Source organism: Molossus molossus, unplaced genomic scaffold (assembly GCF_014108415.1).
Source record: "Molossus molossus isolate mMolMol1 unplaced genomic scaffold, mMolMol1.p scaffold_m16_p_1, whole genome shotgun sequence".
Lineage (NCBI taxonomy): Eukaryota > Metazoa > Chordata > Mammalia > Chiroptera > Molossidae > Molossus > Molossus molossus.
In genome coordinates this window covers 147,820,309-147,843,121 of record NW_023425344.1, presented here as the reverse complement: position 1 = coordinate 147,843,121, position 22,813 = coordinate 147,820,309, and the positions used below count along the sequence as shown (strand labels likewise).

Here is a 22,813-nt window from a genome sequence, read left to right as displayed (position 1 = left end):
TAAAAGTAAAATGTTAAAACTAAGAATATCTGCTCAACAGAAAATATCTTAAGGAAAATAAAGATGTTTCATACTGGGACATAGGTCATACACATAATCAACAAGGACAGCATCAAGAATGTATAAAGCGCCCTGGCCAGTTTGGCTCTTGGGTTAGAGCGTCGGCCTGCGGTCCAGAGAGACCTGGGTTCAGTTCCCGCTAAAGGGCATGTACCTCAGTTGCAGTTTGTCCCCAGCCCTGGTTATGTCATGCAGGAGGCAGCCACTCAATGTGTCACTTTCACGTCAATGTTTCTCTCTCTCTGTCTCTTCAAATGAAAAAATGTCCTCGGGTAAGGACAAAAAAAATAATAATAGTGTATAAAGAGCCCTGGCCAGTTTGGCTCAGCAGAACATTGACGCACAGACCAAAGGGTCATGGGTTCAATCCCTGGCCCTGGTCAGGGTCACGGGAGAGGCAACCAATTGATGTGTCTCTCTCACATCAATGTTTCTTTCTTTCCCTCCCTCCCTCCCTCATTTCCACTCTATCTAAAAATCAATGGAAAAATATCCTCAGGTGAGGATTAACAAAACAAACAAACAAAAAAGAATATATAAAGAACTCCTACAAATAAAAAACTACAAACTACTCAATAAAAACATGGGCAAAAGACATAAGCCATTATTTCCCCAAATCACAAATATATATGGCCAGTAAATTTGGTAAGGGACTTCAATCTCATTTGTGATCAAGGAATTCAAATCAAGACCATAATAAGATAACATTCTATACCCATTCAAGTGGCAAAATAACAAGTGTTGGAGAGGACAGAAATCAAATGGATTTCTAGACCTCATATACTGCTAGTAAGGGTATAAACTGGTACAGACAATTTGGAAAACAATCTGGCATTATATACATATATATATATTTTTTTAATGTTATTTTTATTTGTTCTTTGGGGGTTTTTTGGTATGTGTCCCTAGCGGGAACCGAACCCAGGACTCTCTGTTCCACAGGCTGACGCTCTAACCACTGAACAAAACTGGCCAGGGCTGGCATTATATTTTTATTTTTATTTATTTATTTATTTTTTTTATCCTCACCAGAGGACATTTTTCCATTTTTTGTTCAGGTAGAGTGGGAGGGGGAGAGAGGAACAGAGAGAGAGAGAGAAACATCGATGTGAAAGGAACACATCGAGTGGCTGCCACCCGCACAACCGACCAGGGCCGGGGACAAACTGCAACCGAGGTACGCGCCCTTAGCGGGAACCGAACCTGGGTCTCTCCAGACCGCAGGCCGACGCTCTAACCGCTGAGCCAAACCGGCCAGGGCGCATTATATTTTTAAAGTAGAACCTCCATACACTCTATAACCCAGTAATCTCACAGCTAAGTCTATTCACAAGAGAAACTTTAAAATATACAACAAGAGATGTGTATAAGAATATACATAGCAGGTAGATAGTGGGAATATCCGGGGAAACACTTTGTAAATTATATGAGTATCTAACCACTACACTGTACACCTAAAATTAATACAAAATAATTATGAATGTAAACTGAAAAACTGTTTTAATTAAAAAGAATATACACAGCAGCACTAATAATAGAAAAAAAAAAACTGAAACAATCCAAATGTCCAAGACCATAAAATCTATACATTTTAGTATATTCTTACAATGTAATCTCTAATCAAAATGGAAAAAAATTACTCATCCAAAAATATGGATAACTCTTAGCAACACAGAATAAAAAAGTTCCAAAACATGACATACAGCGTAATACCAAGTAAAATCACATACTATACTTTTGAAAAATATATGTAGATAGGACCAAAAAAATTCAAGGCATGGGAAAAATCAACACAGGATCCAGGATGATGTTACCTCTAGTATAGGGAGGCAGGAGGATGAAATGAGAGAGGAGCACCTAACTATGTGATAGTCAATGTTTTTGTTTCCAGGTTGAGTGGTATATTTACAGATATTCAGTATACTGTTAAAAACAAACACAGACCATAAATAAATAAGAAAGGTAGAGTTTAAAAGGAGTGATATCTGTAATACTTTCAACAATAGATTTTTTTAAATCATTAAAAAAAAAAAAAACGCAGGTTTTATTATTAGTTCTACAAATTCTTTAAAATGTTTACACTTAAAAAATTCCTCTAAATCCATATTCAGTTTCTAGTAGCCACACACCTAACACTAGTGACCCACATAACTATAACCTAACTTGTTATCTTAAAATAAAAGATGTTTCTCATATTACTTGTTCAATCTGAAGACAAAATGAACATTCTCTTAGTATATAGCACTGGTTACTTACCGATCGAAAACTTCTCCACAAAAACAAGAAAATAGCAAAAAATCCAACAACAGCTGAACATATCAGTAATTCCAAAGGAAAACCATAGGGATCAGAACCTTTTCTCATATCTTCAGGCAATGCTGCCCCAACCTTAAAGACAAGAAAATTAACTACCACTATGATGATAACTCACAAAATCTGTGACTCCAACTCTGACTTTTATAATACCAGTTTTTTGGATAAATCTAATTAAGTATCTTGGAGGGGTCACTGCAGAGGAGGACCATCTGCTAGTATCGGTTCTACTGAAATGGGAAACTTCCTGCAAATAGTTATGGTCTATCACCTTTGATGCTGAAAGGAAGGTAGTCTTTCCCAAAGTCAATCATATAGATAAAGGGGGAGGGGCTCCAAAAGGAAACCCCTATTTCTACTTCAATCATTCTCTTTTGGGACACAGACTTTGCTAAAGGTAGATATGGATGCTAAAACAGTGCCTAGCACATAAAAATATGCCAGGTATGCCAGGTTCTAAAATGAGACAGAGCCTAGGAGCCAAGAGAAAGGCATATTGTGTAGGCTGAATTATCTGTATCTAATTCTCTGTGGTTTCTTTTTTGTTTTTGTATACAAACATTTAGTAAAGGTTTACGTCAATGTTTCAGTCTTGTTTCAGTTACATTATGAGGAATTAGACTTAGCCTAAGGTGCTAAATAAAGGCACCATGGCTCTCGAGCACCCTTACCTGGAACCTACTTATATCTCTAGCAAGTGTCATTACACATCACTCCTTGAGCCCAGTATACACTTGTAGTAATACAGCTCCTAGTTTGCTGCACACACCATCCTGTTTCATGCTTCTTCTGCTAAACTATTCCCTCAGCCTAGAAAGGTTTTCCTAGACTCAAGAAAATGTAATCTCTCCACTCCTCAATTTCTCTAGCACTTTCTGTATATGCTTCAGTAAGTACTTCATCAGTTTCTACTTGGCACTTTTTATTTTTTTTGTCTTGCCTCCCTTAACAGACAGCATGATGCCAGTGGCCCAAATTATGTCATAGTCCATTTAGAATCCCCATAGAACTGTCATGTATATATTAATACCATGGCAACTGTACTGTCTAATTTACATAATAACAAGAAACAAATAATCATAACCGCCTCAGTATTTTAAAAGGACTTTTTAAATGTTTAATGCAAATAGTTTTAACATGGCAATGTTAATGTCCCTAAACATGGCTACAAAGACACTTTACTCAGAAAAATCCAACATCATTATAAACAACCAAATAATTTTGAACACTGCGAGTTTAAAATTTCCAGACTTTACATTAACATGGCATCTTACATTAACAAGACAAGAGAAAGAAGGGAAGAACAATCTCACTTATGGTAAAGCATCTCAAAAGAGCATCTTAAAAGAAAATGTAGAATTAGCATCCCAACTCCCCCGTCCAGACTTGGGTATCCTTTCAGGACAAGAAGTTTCATCACTAAAAGGAACTCATTTCAGAGGCCCAGTCCTTAAGTTTCGTACAGTCGGGGGAACTACGTGTCACTGACCTCTGTTCAAAATAAATACTTGCCGGAAAGGATAATTCGTTGTAGGGATTGGGAAACATTTAACACACCTTTATAAGTCCCACTAAGCAATGCTCTCTTCACCGTCCTCATGTCCAGGTCCCCTTCCACCAAACAAAAAATGGCCCGAGTATCCCACGAACCCGGCTACTGCCTCGGACCCAGGCTGGGCTGGCGGCAGATGAAGACTGGTTTCGGGACCTGCCACCACTGCCGCTGGGACCCCCAAAGCCGCAGTCTGCAGCTTCCTTCCCCGAGCGGCTTAGCTTCCGCGACCCCTGGGCCAAGGAACTCTGATCGCACCAGCACTCACCCTGCGTAGCTTTTCCAGGACCAGCCCCAAGTACCGCCGAGGGGCCGTCCCGGGCTCCTCCATGGCGCCAAGGCTGCCCTGGATACAGCCGCCGTGGCCAAGGCCTGGCTGAGCCACAATCGGCGGCACCCAGCACGCAGCGTTCCGTCCAGATCCCAAACCCGCAACCGGCAACCCGACCAGACCACTGCCGAGCCGGCTGCGGGGGGGTAGCTGGAGGGACCGGCCCCACAGGCCTCAAGTGTCCACGCTGCCCAGTAGGGAACTGGGGCCCCTAGGTTAGGATTTGCGTCCAGGTGATCCGAAAGCCAAAGCCCGCCCCGCGAGAGACCACGACCAGCCCTCTCCTCGCCGCCCCACCCCTCGCTTTGGTTGCGGCCGGCGGTGGTTGGGAGGCGGGGAGGCGGGGAGGCGGGGAGGCGGGGACGGGTAGATCTCCTCTCCTTCCTCGCGCGAGGTTCGCAGACGTGTCCTGGGCGCTCGCTCTTAAAGGGGCCTGCTCTCTACCTGGCGAGGCCACCCACCTTTGGAAGCCCAGGGACTGGGGCTCAGAAAATGGGCTTCGGCCTCAGGCTCTGCGCTGTGATGTGAGCCGCTCAGCCCCGACCCACGAGGGCTCTGGCCCAGGACCCCTCTCGCGCGGCAGTGAGGCTGCCCCTGGAGGCCCCTCGCCAGCCCCCCTCGGTCCAGGTGCCGGCACCGGCCCCAGCCCCAACCTGCAGCGCTTTCCTGCGCAGCCCCGCCAGAGCCTCTGTCTGCGCCCCGCCGAAGCCCTGACAGCGTCGTACCCCGGGGGACCCCGCCGGTCCAGGAAGACCGGCCGCCGCCTTCATTCCAGTTAGAAAGCGACCTGCAGGGCCCGTGCCTGTGTGTCCTGCCAACCGTGTCCGCACTGTTGACTTTGGACAGGAAGACATCTCGGGTCAACTGTTGTCGGGTCACAGTTTAACCTCCGCCCGAGAGCACAAGCATCGGGTCTGCTCTGCCCAGCGAAGGCCTAGGGGCTGCTCACGTTTACCTGAGCACCTGGGTGTTACTAGGCAGAAGGGTCCGACACTTCATATGCTCCTAGTTACTTACCCAAATGCCAAGTCAAACCCGGGAGGACCTTGGCCCCGTCTCCTCTGAGAAGAGAAGCTAAAAGTAGCACCTTACCCTCTAAATTTAGGACCCTATTTTTAGGTCTGTTGAATAAAGTAAGGGGGCTGGATTTGTTCGAGGGAGATAGTTTCAGCTGACCTAGGTGTAAAGAATAACTCATCTCTGAATTTTCCTTGCCAGCATAACAATCCTAACCAAATTCAGCCTTCCAACTCAAGTCTTCGGTAAAGCAAGTCAGAAAGGAACAGATACTTCTTCCTTAAATCGTCCAAGAGAATTCAATAGTTAAAATCTTAAATCCGTAGGAAATTTTCCTAAAGTAAACTCTGGCAGCAACAGAACTATTGTGCCAAAAAGAATCAAAAAGTGGCCCAAGTTCACAGCAAGTAATTTTCAGTATCAAAATGCGGCCTAGATTTTTGGAACTCAGCGCGTCCGCTTTTTTGCCACATCAGCCTAAGGAGTTTCAGGGACTATCAGTATCAGAGAGTAGCAGGAATGACTCCATAATGCTCCATTTTTAAGGTATTACACAACCTTCATAGGTGTTGGACAGTGTGAGTTAAAATTACGTAAATACCTTATTAAAGTCAACAGAAGCGTAACCAAAATTTTATCTTTAAAATTTCAAAGAATCTTAGAACAATGTATGCCTCTATTTGAACATTGTGTTACTTGATAAAATTATTTAATAAGTCTGAACTTTTTGAGTAAACTCCACAATCATTTTCAGCTTTCAGACTTACTTATAGCCTAAAACATTTCTTTAAGCCCTTTGCCTTTCTTAAGGCAGTCTTGTACCCTTTCCCAATTTTTCAATAACTACCATTTCACATATTTAAAAAATAGATTGAGGACAAAAGAATAAGTAAATTTTTTTAAAAAGAAAAATCTAAAAGTTTCAACTCACCCATAGCCAAAACACAGTAAAACTCAAACTCAGTGCCAGATTCAAAACTAAGTTCTATATACTTAATAGCCATAGAAACTTACCTCTTCCTCTAGATCTTTCAAGTCCATTTTTTAAATTCATATTAAAATATCCTAACCTGTAAATAAAAAGTTGCTAAGCACCTCATATCCTTGAGAAAGATTTCAGATTCTAATACATCCTGCACTCTTCTGTTTCAACACTGTTTTGACATTTGTGGGTAAAGGGGTGCTATAGGTGGAGTTGTGACTACCAACTCATAATTCAATTTCATGGACATCACTGCTGATTAAATATCATACATACTAAATAGCATACATATTATTACCCTCTCAAAATCTACAATTACAAAGAGAAATCCTGAATTTGGTAACTGATAAAAATTAAATTGCATGATTTATTCTATCGTCTGTTCATATAGAGCACATAATTTTTACCACGTAAAAGATATTGAGAGGTAGTTAAGTAGACATGGGATTTTGGTGTCTTCAATAGGTCTGCTTTGGCCCTGGACGGTTGGCTCTTGGAGCATGGTCAGAACACCAGAAGGTTTAGGGGAGACAACTGATCCATGTTTCTCACATAGATGTTTCTCTTTCTTTCTCTTTCCCTTCCTCTCTAAAAATTAATAAAAACATATCCTTGGGTGAGGATTTAAAATAATAATAATAGGCCTGCCTTAAAGGAAATGAACAATAAATGCTGTTAGCATTTGTGACAACTACAAAAAGCATCCAAGAACATTGGAAACATGCTAGCCAGTAAACCTTGTCCACAACCTAGAAACTGATTTCCCTGATGAAGGGCCTGGTTGCAAAGCTTTAAGTTCTAGTCCCATTTGATTAAAAAGGCAATGTCATAGTCTATAAGATCTAGTCCTTTAAAAGAAAATCAAACATTTTCCTTCTCTGAACTCTGATATAAGAGTTGCTCTCAGAACATACTGAATCAGGAACTACCTGTTGAACAAGATCTAGGTCATTTCCATTGTTTATTCTACATATAAATGAAGCATTCTAGTTAAGAATATATAAATGTTAGAACTCAAAGAGCTTCCTCAATTATAAAATAAAGTAGATAAAAAATGGTATTGATTCCTATTAAACAATTCAAAGAAAGTATGTTGTGTACAAAATCTGATATTGCCAGTGAAAAGAAAGGATACCCAAAACATTTAGGCAAGAAGAAAACAAAAGCCTTTCACCTAAATATAACTGAAAAATTCCTCATACTTTCCATTTACTGCAGCTATTCAAAACTATATTATGGGTGCTTAATAAATGCACTAAGATTGTTAGAATTCGAGATCTAGCAGGAACTCTTCAGAACATTTAGTCCATACATTATGAACTTAAAGCCCTATGGAGACCAAATAGATTAAATAAATATAGGGAAATGAAGAATACATTTCAATGCAAGCACTTTTCAGCTTGAGCTTGTTGCCATATGAAAATGGGAGACTATAGCCCTGGCCAGCTTGGCTCAGCAGTTAGAGCGTTGGCCTGCGGTCCAGAGAGATCCGGGTTCGGTTCCTGCTAGGGGCACATACCTTGGTTGCAATTTGTCCCCGGCCCTGGTTGGTCGTGCGGGTGGGGTGGCAGCCACTTGATGCGTCCCTTTCATGTCAATGTCTCTCTCTCTCTCTCCCTCCCACTCTACCTGAACATAAAATGGAAAATGTCCTTGGGTGAGGATAAAAAAAAAAGAAAAAAGAAAATGGGAGATTATGTATTACACTCTTAAGCTTTTTCAGGAGAATCCAGAAATCTACATTTTTATGTGAACTCACTACAATCGATGTGTCCCTTTCACATTGATGTTTCTCTCTCTCTCTCTCTCTCCCTTCCTCTCTATCTCTCCCTTCCTCTCACTCCCTCCCACTCAATCTGAACAAACAAACAAACAAACAAACAAAAAAATGGAAAAATGTCCTCAGGTGCGGATAAAAATAAATAAATAAATAAATAAATAAATAAATAAATAAATAAATAAATGTTGGCCACTGATACATAATTTTTAAACAATGTGCAAGTTAGTTTTGACAGCTTCTAATATTGGCATTTTAAACCCAAGACTCCTGCCCTGGCCGGTTTGGCTCAGCGGTTAGAGCAATGGCCTGCAGTCCAGAGAGAATGGGGTCCGGTTTCTGCTAAGGGCATGTACCATGGTTGCAGTTTGTCCCCTGCCCTGGCTGGGTTGTGCGGGTGGCAACCACTTGATGTGTCCTTTTCACATCGATGTTTCTCTCTCTCTCTCTCTCTCTACCTCTCTCTCCCTCCCACTCTATCTGAACAAAAAACAAAAAAGTGTCTTCGGGTGAGGATTAAATAAATAAATAAATAAATAAACAAATAAACAAACCCAAGACTCCCCCAGAGAATAAGTAACTTTCCAAAGACACAAGATAATTGACATAAATTTAATATTTTCATGTCTAAAGAATTTTAACCAAAATAGTTCAAGTAAAATGTGTTTTACTATATTTAGTGAATCTACAAAAGTAAGCATACTTAGCATAGCCTTTATAAATAAGCACTTTATATGAAGGGTGAACATCGTGTACTGATTAATAAATTATTTCATTAATTTCATAACTTCACTGGTACTATTTGTGAGGGAGAGGGATGACAGATGAGGGATATATCAGTTCTATGCTGGAGTAGATTTCTAAGAAAAGTTTTTAATCAATAACTTCATGATCAAATCATACAGAGTAAATCGTCACTTCTCTGGGCTTATCTATCAAGAAATGTCAACTCTCCAGAACCTAGCAAAGAAATAAAGTATGGAGGAATCCTCTAAAAGCAAAACTATCTATGTCATTAAGCCCAGTTTTCACAAAAACTTATCACAGTCCGTGGCACTACCATCTACTTGGTCACCCTCGCTAGAAACCTGGTAAATTATCCTCACTTTTCCATTTTCCTCTCCTTGCTACATTCAATCAATTATTAAAACAAATGAATTCTATCTACAAAAGATTTACTTGTCCTTCCAATCGTTTTAATAACTATCATCAGATATTAGGCCAAAGATTTTATTTGATTTTTTAAATTTTTTTATCTTTATTGTTGAATGTATTACAGATGTTCCTCATTTTTCCCCATTGACCCCCTCCTCCCCACTCCGGTCCCCCTCCTGCCTTTTCCCACACTGTTGTGTCCATTGGTTATGCACATATGTATATAAGTTCTTTAGTTTATTTCTTCCCACCCCCAATCCCCTTCCCTTTGAGGTTTGTCAGTCTAGCAACCAATTTGTACTTCTTAATCCCTTCACCTTTTTCACCCATTCCCCACACCCCCCTCCCATCTGGCAACCAACAAAATGTTCTCTGTATCAATGAGAATATTTCTGTTCTGCCAGTTCATTTTGTTTGTAGATTCAATTTTCGATACATATGTATTCATTGCCATTTTGTTTGTTCATATATATTATCTTTTTCTTCAAAAAGACCCTTCAACATTTCATATAATATAAAGTTTGGTGGTGATGAACTCCTTTAGCTTTTCCTTGTCTGGGAAACTCTTCATATGGCCATCAATTCTAAATGACAGCTTCGCAGGATAGAGTAATCTTGGTTGTAAGTTCTTGCTTTTCATCACTCTGAATATTTCTTGCCACTCCATTCTGGCCTGCAAAGTTTCTCTTGAGAAATCAGCTGACAGTCTTATGAAACTCCCTTGTAGGTAACTAACTGCTTTTCTCTTGCTGCTTTTTTTTTTTTTTTATCCTCACCCGGGGACATTTTTCCATTTTTTGTTCAGGTAGAGTGGGAGGGAGAGAGAGGAACAGAGAGAGAGAAAGAAACATCGACATGAAAGGGACACATCGAGTGGCTGCCACCCGCACAACCGATCAGGGCCGGGGACAAACTGTAACCAAGGTACGCGCCCTTAGCGGGAACCGAACCCGGGTCTCTCCGGACCACAGGCCGACACTCTAACTGCTGAGCCAAACCGGCCAGGGCATTCTCTTGCTGCTTTTAAGATTCTCTCTTTGCCTTGAACCTTTTGCATTTTGATGATGATGTGTCTTGGTATGGGTCTCTTGAGCTTCATCTTGTTTGGAACGCTCTGTGCTTCCTGGACTTGTATGTCTGTTTCCTTCACCAAGTTAGAGAAGTTTTCTGCCATTATTCTTTCAAATAGGTTTGATTTCTTGTTCTCTCTCTTCTTCTTCTGGCACCCCCAAGATGCGAATGTTGGCACACTTGAAGTTGTCCAAGAGGATCCTTACACTATCCTCATTTTTTTGGATTCTTTTTTCTTTTTGCTGTTCTGATTGGGTGTTTTTTGCTTCCTTAGATTCCAAATCAATGGTTTACTTCTTGGCTTTACCTACTCTACTGTGTAAATTATTTTTTATTTCAGTTAGTGCCTCCTTCATTTCTGATTGGTCCTTTTTTATGCTCTTGAGACCCTCACTACATTCGCTGAGGTTCTCACTAAGTTCATTGAGCATCCTTATAAGCAGTATTTTGAACTCAGTATCTGTTAGGTTGCTTATCTCCATTTCACATAGTTCTTTTCCTGGGATTTTGTTCTGTTCTTTCATTTGGGACCTGTTTCTTTGTCTCCTCATTTTGGCTTCTTCCCTGTGTTTGTTTCTGTGTATTACTTAACAAGAGGTATGGGCTGGCTGAGACCAGATGCTGCTTGTTTGAGAGATTTTAGGAAAACCTGAAGTAGGATCCTAGACAGGCCAATCCCATGGTAAAGCCTTTGGAAACAGCTTGGGTGGGCCCAAAGGTTGGGTGAAGCAGGGCCTCAGGGAATCACCAGGGCGGGGCAACCAGTGTGAGCCAGATTGCTAGAGACCCGTATATGGCGGCCATCTGCAGCCCCAGGGAAGGGCTCACTAAAGGAACAAAGGTCTCTGACAGCACGTCTGTCCAGGAGAAAGCTGCCTCTCCAGCCCTCGCTCCAGTGCCAAACAGCTCAGTTCTTCCCTGTATGTCTCTGGCGCCCCTCGACCTGCCATTCAAGCTTAGAGGGAGCGAGTCTGATAAGTCCATGCGCGGGCCCTTTAAGAGGAGCTGCCTGGGGCTCCAGCCGCCTCAGCTTCCCTGAGCCTGTTCCTCTGGTTTTTCCAGCCAGAAGTTATGGGGACTTCTCTTCCTAGCACTGGAACTCTGAGCTGGGTGCCTGGTGTGGGACAGGAACTCCTCAGTCCTCAGGGAGGACCTTCCCAGCCAAGGTATCTGTTAGCTCTTAACTTCCATATTACTGCCCCAAGCCTCTCATTCCAAGAAACCAAAATCCATCACTCTTATCGTTTAACCTTTCCCTAAGGCTCGCATTCCATAAAACCAAAACCCGTCACTCCAGTCACGCAGAACAGAATGATGAAACCACCCTAACACACCCAAAACTGCAAATGGTCACTCGACAAGAAAAACAAGTTTCAGGAGACTCCAGCCCCTGACCAATCAAGAACTCGGGAGTCCCCAGGCCCGACCAATCAAAGACGACCACGTCTCCTCGGCTGAACGACCACCCCCCCAGCCCTAAGTTTAAAAAATCTTAGTCTGTACAAGCTGGTTGCTACTCTCTCCTTAGAGGTAGTCCAACAGGCTAATTCCCAATAAACCTGCACTTCTGGAGACCCTGCACCGCCTCCTTCCACCTCGTTCTTACAATATCCTCCTAATTTTTATCCACCACATATGGGTGTGGGGCCAGCCCATTGTGCCTCCACCCCTCCTACCAGTCTTGATGGGGCTTCTTCTTTAATTTCATAGTTGTAGGACTTCCACTCAGCTTGATTTCAGGCGGTTCTGAAGGATGGTTGTTCTGTAGTTTAGTTGTAACTTTGATGTGGTTGTGGAGGGATGCGATACTGTGTTTACCTACGCCACCATCTTTTTTTTTTTTTTAATCCTCACCTGAGGACATTTTTCCATTTTTTGTACAGATAGAGCGGGAGGGAGAGAGAGGAAGGGAGAGAGAGAGAGAGAAACATCGATGCGAAAGGAACACATCGAGGCTGCCACTCGCACGACCGACCAGGGCCGGGGACAAACTGCAACCGAGGTACGCGCCCTTAGCAGGAACCGAACCCGGGTCTCTCTAGACCACAGGCCGACGCTTTAACCACTGAGCCAAACTGGCCAGGGCACCTACGCCACCATCTTGACCGGAAGTCCAGGCCAAAGATTTTAAAAGGTGGCTAGTGGTCCAAACCCAACCTACAGAAGGTTTTGTCGGACCTACATGGTATTTTTTAAAATCTGAATATTTAGCAGTATTAAAAATTGGGAGATTTCACACACACATATTTCCACTATAAAAGACAAACACATGCTATGTGAATGTACAGTAAAATTGTTTCCCATTAGGCATAACTTGCCTCCTGGATTTTAGGGGAATGGCAAGAACTATCTGCTAATAGATAACCACTGCATTGCATAGATAACCATTGCTTTGTGTACACCAAAACTGCTCCCTCCCTCAGGCATAACAGCTAACTGCAAATATTTGCTTCTGTACCTGCTTGCTTGCTCACAAACCCTTAGCCCAAATTCCTTAACAGGGGCTAAGACAACTGTATAAGCAACCCTCCCCCTGAGCTGGGGGCTGCTCTCCCCTCTGCGTAGCATGGGACAGTCGTCACATGCCTAATAAAGCTCTCTTAATTTGAACCCAGTTCGGAGTCTGAGTCTGGTCTGTCTCGTTGGTCTACAACATTTGAAGGCCCCAGCGAGATAGACAAACAAGGTCCCCCACTTCGGTGGGTTGACCTTCTCAGACTCTGGGAGACAGGTCCATCCAAGGAGTGGACGGGCAGTCTAGGGGAAGGCCTCAGAGAGACGTTCCTCCACCCCGGACACCATTCTGCCATAGAACTCCAAATTCCATCTAGAAAGCACCTGGAAACCCTGGGCCCAGGTTCAGTTCAACAGATGAACGTCCCTCGGTAAGTCTGTTTCTGAAAACTCTGCAGAGTAAGGGGAAGTGGATCTGCTTGACGCAACACATAGATCCAGCCCCAGGGCCATAGCGAGATGTCACTCTTCGCCCTGGTTCAGTCTGTCTGGCTTTTTGTCTGGCTTATTTATTTGTCCTTTTGTGTTTTGTGTTTCTGTGTTGTGCCAGCCTGTGTCCTTCAAAATGGGTCAGGGACTTAAGACCCCTCTTCAATGTCTCCTTGATAACTTCTCACACTTTTCCAAGTGTGCCTCAGGTTACAGCATCTCAGCAGACGCTGGATTCTTGCGCACTTGGTGCGAATTGAAGTGGCCCACTTTCCGGGTCAATTGGCCCTCCCAGGGCACTTTTGACTTAAGCTCTTTGTTTGCAGTTTGAGGCGTCATCTATGGGACTCCCAGACACCCAGACCAAACTCCTTACATCGATGTTTGGATTGACATAGCTACTGACAAGCCTAATTATATTAAGAAATGTTTGTGCACTAATAGGGAAAAGATTTTAATTGCCCAGCTTCCACAGAAGCCTCAGAAGCCCTCAGCTCTTGCTCCCTCCCAAGGGCTGTACCCTGTTCTTTCAGGTCCCCCAGAAAACCCTCTCAATGACCCTGTGGGGTCACCCCCCTGATCAACCACTGCCACCTGTCATTGTTGCTGAAGATTCTGAAGTCCTTCAGCTGCTCAGTCCTTCCCATACACGTGGCGACACCCTTTATAACCCTCCTCCGCAGGTGCCAGACTCCTCAGCTGCCATCCTGTCCCTCTGTCAGGTTGCTCCACCACTGGGTGGAGACCAGACTTGGCCCTTCATAGTTTATGTCCCCTTCTCAACTAGTGACCTGTATAATTGAAAACAACAGAACCCTTCCTTCTCTAATAAACCCCAAGGCTTAATCTCTCTCCTAGAGACAGTCTTCCTCACCCATCAGCCCACTTGGAATGCCTGTCAGCAATTGTTGCAGGTCCTGTTCACCTCTGAGGAGAGGGACAGGATCCACAGAGAGGCAGCAAAATTTGTCCTCGGGCCAGACGGACAACCCCTCACAGATCCGACCCAAATAGGGGCCTACCTCCCTACCCTTCGACCCAGTTGGGACCCGAACACTGATCAAGGTAAGGAGGCTTTAACCCAGTATCACCAATCTCTACTTCAGGGTCTCCACGGAGCTGCCAAAAAGCCAACTACTCTGTCTAAGGTAAGCGAGACTGTTCAAACCACAGAGGAATCCCCAGTGGCCTTTCTTGAATGTCTCATGGAGGCTTATCACCTCTTTACTCCCATAGACCCAGAGGCCCCTGAGAATAGACGGGCAATTAATATTGCTTTTGTCAGCCAGTCGGCCCCAGACATTAGGAAATTAGAGGGTTTTGAAGGAAAGAATCTTAGTGAGTTAGTTGAAATAGCTGAGAGTATTTAACAACCGAGATGACCCAGAAATGGCCAATACTAAAAAGGTCACAAGAGTAGTCACAGCCACTCTTCAAAAAAATCAAAAAGGGCAACGTGGAAATGGGCCTAAAAACACAGGGCCAGGCCCACAAAGACCTAGGCAATGGTCTCGAACAGCTCTCAATCCCAACCAATATGCCTCCTGCAAAGAATATGGCCATTGGAAGAAAGACTGCCCTAAGAGGGGGGCCCAACAGAAACCTAAGTACCTCATCCTCCTGGAAGACACTGAATGAGGGGGGCTGGAGCTCCTACAGATTAGGCCCCCAGGAACCCAAGGTAACATTACAACAGGCCTTTGAGAAACTAAAAATGGCCTTAATGTCTGCACCAGCCCTAGCTCTGCCTGATATCACTTAGCTCTTTCAGCTCTTTGTCTCTGAAACTCGAGGCATTGCCAAAGGGGTCCTAACCCAATCATGAGGTCCCTGGAAGAGACCAGTTACCTACTTATCTAAGAGATTACACTTGGTAGCCTCTTGCTGGCCCAGCTGCCTGCGAGCCATAACTGCTACTGCTTTTTTAGTAAAAAGAAGCATCCAAGCTAACCCTAGGGCAAGACCTCCAGAATATTGGGGCACACTCTGTTGAGGCTCTCCTCAGGAGCCCTCTGGACCGGTGGATGTCTAATGCCCGAATCACCCAATACCAGGTACTCCTCTTAGACTACTTCCAAATCCAGTTTCTGAAGACCTTTGCCCTCAACCCGGCCACCCTGCTGCCTGACGATGACCCTAAGGCTCCCCTTCATGATTGCTCAGACATTCTTGAGACTCTAACTAACCTGAGGTCTGACCTAACTGACAACCCTCTCCCAACTCCAGAGCATGCTCTCTATACAGATGGGAGCAGCTTCATCCAGGAAGGGGTCTGATATGCGGGACCAGTGGTAGTCACACAAGATAAGGTCATCTGGGCCCAGGCACTAGGGCACGGGGACTTCAGCTCAGAGGGCTGAACTAATTGCTCTAACTCAGGCTTTAAGATGGGTGAAAGGCAAGTCAGTAAACATCTACACTGACAGCCGGTATGCCTTCGCCATAGCTCATGTCCATGGGGCCCTCTACCAAGAAAGGGGACTCCTAACCTCAGGAGGGAAACAGATCAAAAATAAGGAAAAAATTCTTGCCCTCCTAGAGGCCATTTGGCTACCAACAAAAGTGGCCATTATCCACTGCCGGGGCCACCAGAACTCCGACACCCCTGAAGCTAAGGGGAACACCTTCACCTATCAGACAGCCAAGGAGGCTGCCCTAAGACCAGTGGGGCCACTAGAGATCCTTCCAGTCCTTCCAGGGAAAAGCCTCCCCAAAGAGCCCTCCTATACCCAAGAGGAGGAAGAACTTGGACGGAGGCTCAACTGCAACCAGGGGCCTCGAGGCTGGAGGTTTCTCTCCAATGGGAGGATCCTCTTACCTGCGGCCCTAGGCCGAGAGCTGATCTCTCAGCTGCATCAGGGCACCCACCTGGGCAAGACTAAACTTTCCACTTTCATAGCCCAGGACTTTTATGTCCTGAATTGCAACAGATGGATAGAATCTGAAATAAGGAGATGCCCTGCCTGTGCCCAAGTCAACTCTCACCCTCGGGAAACAACAGACCTCGGGACCCAAGAACAAGGCACAGCTCCTGGTGACCACTGGGAAATTGACTTTACTGAGGTCACCCCTGGCCAATATGGCTATAAATATCTGCTTGTTTTCACAGATACCTACTCCGGCTGGACTGAGGCTTTTCCTACCAAGACTGAAACTGCAACCACGGTAGCCCAGTTACTGCTCTCTGAGATAGTCCCTCGATTTGGCATCCCTCTAGCTCTGGGGTCCGACAATGGCTCAGCATTCATTGCTCAAACCACAAAATTGTTAGCTAAAGCTTTAGGGATTACTTGGAAATTGCATTGTGTCTACAGGCCTCAGAGTTCAGGACAGGTAGAAAGAATGAATTGGACATTAAAGGAAACTTTAAGCTCCACCTTGAGACAGGCAATAACTGTGTAAGTCTCCTTTTTTTTTTTTGCCCTCCTTTGTGTTCACTGTACCCCTTTTCTTAAGGGTTTCACCCAATTTGAAATCATGTTTGGCTGACAACCCCCTATTCTACCCAAAATCAGGGATGAGGTCTAATACAGCCTGGGTAACCATAATTTTTTCAGCTTTTTGTAGGCAATCCAGAGACTGAGAGAACATTCCTAACAGCTAATTAAGGATGCCAAACCCCAACCGAGGACACTACAGATACCACCGCAGGACTTTGCCTCTGGTGACTGGGTCTGGGTCAAGAAACATCAGCCTGCTTCCCTTGAGCCTTGCTGGACTGGCCCTTTTCCTATTATCCTGACTACACCCACTGCTCTGAACATAACAGGAAGGAAATTTTGAATTCACCATACTCAGGCAAAGAAAGCACACCCTGAGCAAATACCTGAACAATGGGCCTTACAGTGGACCAAAGATCCCCTGAAGGTAAATCTCTCCAGGGTTTTCTCCTAGTCTCTTTCCTGACTCTGATCGAGGTAAGGAGCCTACCCAATTCAGATGCACTCAAGGGCAGCCACTGCTATGAAGGTACAGGCCCCTGCCTGACCCTCAGAGACCTACAAGGACAAGGGACATGCTTCATCATCGGCAACTATGACCTAAGCTCTTCCCCTTATGCAGACCCATGTGGGGATGCTACCACCCTAACCCCATTAAGTCCCTCATCACAAGAGACTTGGGTCCCAACTGCACCCCCCGGGACTTGGTTTGCTTGTGCCTCAGGACTGACTCCCTGCATCTTTCCCATTGGAACCAAAGACTTATGTATTCTTGCTAACATTATTCCACAGGTTTATTTCTTCTCTGTTTAGCCTTAGGAGAAACCTGTTGCTTTTATGTTAACAAATCTGGTATTATTAGAGAAAGCATAAAATTAGTTAGACGGTGACTAAATGAACAAGAACAGGCTCTATCCACCTCTAAGAATTGGTATGAAAACCTCTTTAATTGGTCCCCATGGTTCACTACTCTTATCACTGGCCTTGCGAGCCCCTTACTCCTCCTCCTATTAATATTAACTTATGGCCCAATTCTAATTAATCACTTAATGCAATTTTTTAGAGAAAAAGTACAGGCTGTTAAGCTCATGGTTCTTAGCACTCCCTATCAGAGGCTAGCCACAATGGAAGAAATTGAAGACACTTTAGAATCAAAGATTTGATTTAACCCTAAGACCAGTGGGGAATGTAAAGGACAAACACATGCTATGTGAATGTACAGTAAAATTTTTTCCCTTTAGGCATACCTTGCCCCCTGGATTTTAAGGGAATGGCAAGAACTATCTGCTAATAGATAACCACTGCATTGTATAGATAACCATTGCTTTGTGTACACAGAAACTGATTGTTCCCTCAGGCATAACAGCTAACTGCAAATATCTGCTTCTGTACGTGCTTGCTTGCTCGAAAACCCTTAGCCCAAATTTCTTAACAGAGGCTAAGACAACTACATAAACAACCCTCCCCCTGAGCTTGGAGCTGCTCTCTCTGCGTAGGATGGGACAGTCGCCGCGCAGCTAATAAAGCTCTCTTAATTTAAACCCAGTTCAGAGTCTGAGTCTGGCCTGTCTCCTTGGTCTACAATACCACCTTTTCTTGAAATATCAAAAGAGCTGGAAAAATCAGGCTGACAGTAAGAAGCAGCCACATGCTTGGGAGAAGGCACACACTCTCCAGTTGGTTACACTTCTCACTTTTTCCAGCGCTTCATTCATTTTATGAGTTTGTAAACCCTGATTTAGACCTGCACTATTTAATTCCTGAACCAATGCAATAACTTCTTGACTAGACTCCCTGCCTCTGGTTTTAACCCTTTCAATTCTTATTTGACAATGCTGACTATAAATAGACTTTACAAATGAAAAGTTTTCATTTTATTCCCTGCTTAAAATTCTTCAATCGTGCCCTGGCCGGTTTTGCTCAGCAGTTAGAGTGTCGGCCTGCGGTCCGGAGAGACCTGGGTTCGGTTCCTGCTAAGGGCACGTACCTCGGTTGCAATTTGTCCCCAGCACTGGTTGGGTCGTGTGGGTGGCAGCCACTTGATGTGTCCCTTTTGCGACAATGTTTCTTTCACTCGCGCACGCTGTCTCTCTCCCCCTCCCTTCCTCCCTCCCTCCCACTCTATGTAAACAAAACACTGAAAAATGTCCTCCGGTGAAGATTAAAAAAAAAAATTCTTCAATCGTGCCCCATTATCTACAAGATAGAGTTCAACTTCCTATCAAAATATGCAAAACATTCCTGATTTAATCCATATATATATATATATATACACATCTTCAATCTCGGCATATAGTCAATCAGACTGAATTGCTTTTAGTCTCTATGATCTAAAATTGCCATGATCTCTCCTACTTCTCTACATTTTTAAAAATTCTTGCTAATATTTACTTAGTGTTTTTTGAATCTCTGACCATATATGAAATTGATTGTTGTTGTTGTTTTTTACTTTATTTTTACTGTTAACACTATTACAGATGTCCCCATCATCCCCCCACCCCCCACCTTTTTGCCCACCTCCACCCAGCCCTCTCCCCCACTTCCCTTTGGCCATCAGCACACTGTTGTCTGTGTCTATGGGTTATGCATATATGTTGTCTGGCTAATTCCTTCACCTTCTTTCATCCAGTCCCACCCTCACCTTTGACAGCTGTTAATCTGTTTCATGTATCCATGCCTCTGGTTCTATTTTGTTTTTCAGTTAATTCTATCCATTAGATTCCACAAATAAGTGAGATAACATGGTATTTGTCTTTCTCTGATTGGCTCACTTCACTTAGCATAATGCTCTCCAGGTCCATCCATGAGCCAAGTAGTATTCCATTGGGTAAATCTACACATCATTGTTTTTCACTCATCTGCTGACGGGCACTTGGCTGTTTCTAGATCTTGGCTATTGTAAAAAATGCTGCCATCAACATAGGAGTGCATATATTCTCTCTGACTGAGTGTTTCATGATTCTTAGGATATATATTCCCAGAAGTGGGATCACTGGGTCAAGAGGCAGTTCCATTTTTATTTTTTGAGGAAATTCCATTCTGTTTTCCACAGTGGCTGTACCATTCTGCATTCCCACCAACAATGCATTAGGGTTCCCATTTCTCCACCTCCTCACCAACACTTGTTGTTTGTTGATTTATTGATGGGAGTCATTCTGGCAGGTGTGAGATGATACCTCCTTGTAGTTTTAATTTACATATTTCTGATGATTAGTAATTATTGATCTTTGGACAAGTGTATATTCAGGTCCCTTTCCATTTTTTAGTTCATTAGTTTAGTCAGTTAGTTAGTTAGTTAGTTAGTTAGTTAGTTAAATTCTCACCTGAGGATATTTTTCTATTTATCTTCAGATAGAGCAGGAGACAGGGTGGGAGGAAGACAGAGAGAGAAACATCAATGTGAGAGAGACACATCAACTGGGGCCAGGGATGAATTGCAACTGAGGTATGTGCCCTAACCGCTGAGGCAATCTGGCCAGGGCTATTAATCTGTTCCTTTAATCCTCCTCTGAGAATATTTTTCCATTGATTGTTTTTAGATAGAGTAGGAAAGGGAGGGAGAGAAAGAGAGAGAGAGAGCAACATCCATGTGACAGTGACACATCAATTGGTTCCCTCCTGCACAACCTGAACAGTGCCAACTGCAACTGAGATACCTGCCCTACACTGGAATCGAACCCAAGACACTTTGGTTCGCAAACTGATGCTCTAACCATTGAACCAAACCAGCCAGGGCTCCTATTCCATTATTTAATAGGCTTGTTTGTCTTCCTGGCTTTGAGTTGTATAAGTTCTTTATATATTTTGGAAATTAACCCCTTATCAAATGTATCATTGGCAAATACATTCTCCCATACAATGGGTTCTCTTTTCATTTTGTTGGTTTCTTTTGCGGTGCAGAAGCCTTTTAGCTTGATGTAGTCCAATTTTTTTATCTCTTCCTGAGTTTCCCTTGCCCTAGGAGACATATCAGCAAAAGTATCACTGTGAGGCATGTCTGAGATTTTACTGCCTATGTTTTCTTCTAGAATTTTTATGGTTTCACACGTTACAAGTCTTTTATCCATTTTTAGTTTATTCTTGTGTATAGTGTAAGTTAGTGGTCTAGTTTCATTTTTTAGCATGTACCTGTACAATTTTCCCAACACCATTTGTTGAAGAGACTGTCTTTACTCTATTGCATGCTCTTGTCTCCTTTGTCAAACAATAATTGACCATAAATAGTGGGTTGATTTCGGGGCTCTCTGTTCTGTTCCACTGATCTATATCCCTGTTCTTATGCCAGTACCAGGCTGTTTTGATTACAATGGCCTTATAGTATAGTTTGATATCCAGTGTTATGCTACCTCCAACTTTGTTCTTCTTAAGGTTGCTGTGGCTGTTCAGAGTTTTGTTTGGGTCCATATAAACTTTCAGAATATTTGTTCTGGATCTGTGAAATATGCCATTGGTATTTTAATAGGAATTGCATTAAATCTATAGATTACTTTGGGTATTATCAACATTTTTAATAATGTCTTCCACTCTATGAACATGGTATACGCTTCTGCTTATTTGTATCTTCCTCAATTTCTTCCTTCAACGTCCAATAGTTTTCCGTACCGCAGGCCGACGCTCTAACCGCTGAGCCAAACCAGCCAGGGCATAATATTAACTTTTGTTTTTTTGGGGCGTTTCAATAGTTTTCCAAGTACAGATCTTTTACTTCCTTGGTTAAATTTATTCTTTTTTGAAATTACAATAGTAAATGGGGTCCTGGCAGGTATAGCTCAGTTGGTTGGGTGATGTCCCATGCACCAAAAGGTTGCCAGTTAGATTCCCAGTCATGGCCTATGCCTGGGTTGTGGGCTTGATCCATAGTAAGGGGCATGCAGGAGGAGGCAGCTGATCAATGTCTTGCTCTAACATCAATGTTTCACTCTCTCTCTTCTTCTCCCTTCCCCTCTCTCTAAAATCAATTTTAAAAATCTTTTTAAAAAATAGTAAATGAGGAAAAATGGCAGCGGAGTGAACGGAGCTACACAGACCGTCTCCCAGAACCAAACTGGAATTACAACTATAACACAGACAAATCGACGGGAAAAACCAACAGAAAAGCAGCTTGCGAGGACCATATAACCAGGGACACTGAATCCATCCCGGTAGGCTTGCGAAGGCGCGAGACGGGGGCTGGGAGCCCAGGTCGGCAGCTCGGCAGCGGCCTCAGCTGGGAGCGGCGCCCTCGGGTTACACTCCCAGGTGGCCCCACAGCGCCCGGGACAGAGGCTGAAACAGCCACAGCCACTCACCTTGGGCTCCGGCAGAGGGAGGGCGGACTGAACTGGAACTGTGTGGGGACACTCGGGATCTGGAGGGCGCTCAGAGCTTTGGCTGAGTGCAGCCACGCAGGACGGTGGCCACATTGCTCCTTCCCAGGGCTCTGAGGAGAGGCAGCAGCCCCTCCCTCGGAGATCCAACCCCACCCTGTGGGCCATTGAAGTGCTAATTGAGGCTCACTAACAACCAGCATCTGCCCCACCCTCCTGAAAGCCCCTTGGCTGAGCACCAGAGGGAGTTTTTCAATCAACTGACAACCCAAAACTCATCAATTAACCTAGACTGCTAGCCTCCAGGCAAAAAGCTAGAGGATAACAGTACCTTTCCTGGGCTGGCAACTTTAACCAGGAAAGTAAGACTTGACAGTGGTGTTCAAGTGGGTCCTCCCTCGCTCATCTAAGCACAGGAGAGGGAGCCACAAACAGCAGAACACCAACACCCACAGGGAGAACTTGACAGGCTCCAAAGCCCACAGTGATAGCCAAAATGGTGAAACACAGAAACAGAAGCCAAATGAAAGAGCAAGACACCTCCACTGAAGATGAGATCAATGTGGAGCAATTAGGCATGTTAACAGAGCTAGAATTCAGAGCCATGATCTTGAGGAAGCTGAACAGCATGAGTAAGGACATAGAGACACTGAAAATAAGCCAATTGGAAATTAAAAACCAACAAGAAGAGATAAAAAATGACATATCAGAAATGAAAAACACATTGGAAGGTTTAAAAAGCAGAGTAGGGGAACCTGAGGACCAGATCAGTGAATTAGAAGACAGGGTAGAAAAAATCAACCAATCAGAAAAACAAAAGGAAAAAACTATTAAAAAACAGGAAGACAGCTTAAGAGAACTATGGG

The 22,813-nt window shown here is 43.7% G+C and overlaps 1 protein-coding gene across 1 annotated transcript in view; it reads right to left on the bottom strand.

The window, feature by feature from the left end:
• Positions 1–22,813, bottom strand: part of MIA2 (MIA SH3 domain ER export factor 2) — a 108,720-nt gene that overhangs the window by 52,944 nt on the left and 32,963 nt on the right. Inside the window, 1 exon segment of the mRNA XM_036259361.1 lies at positions 2,317–2,448. Coding sequence (XP_036115254.1) covers positions 2,317–2,448 — 132 coding nt within the window.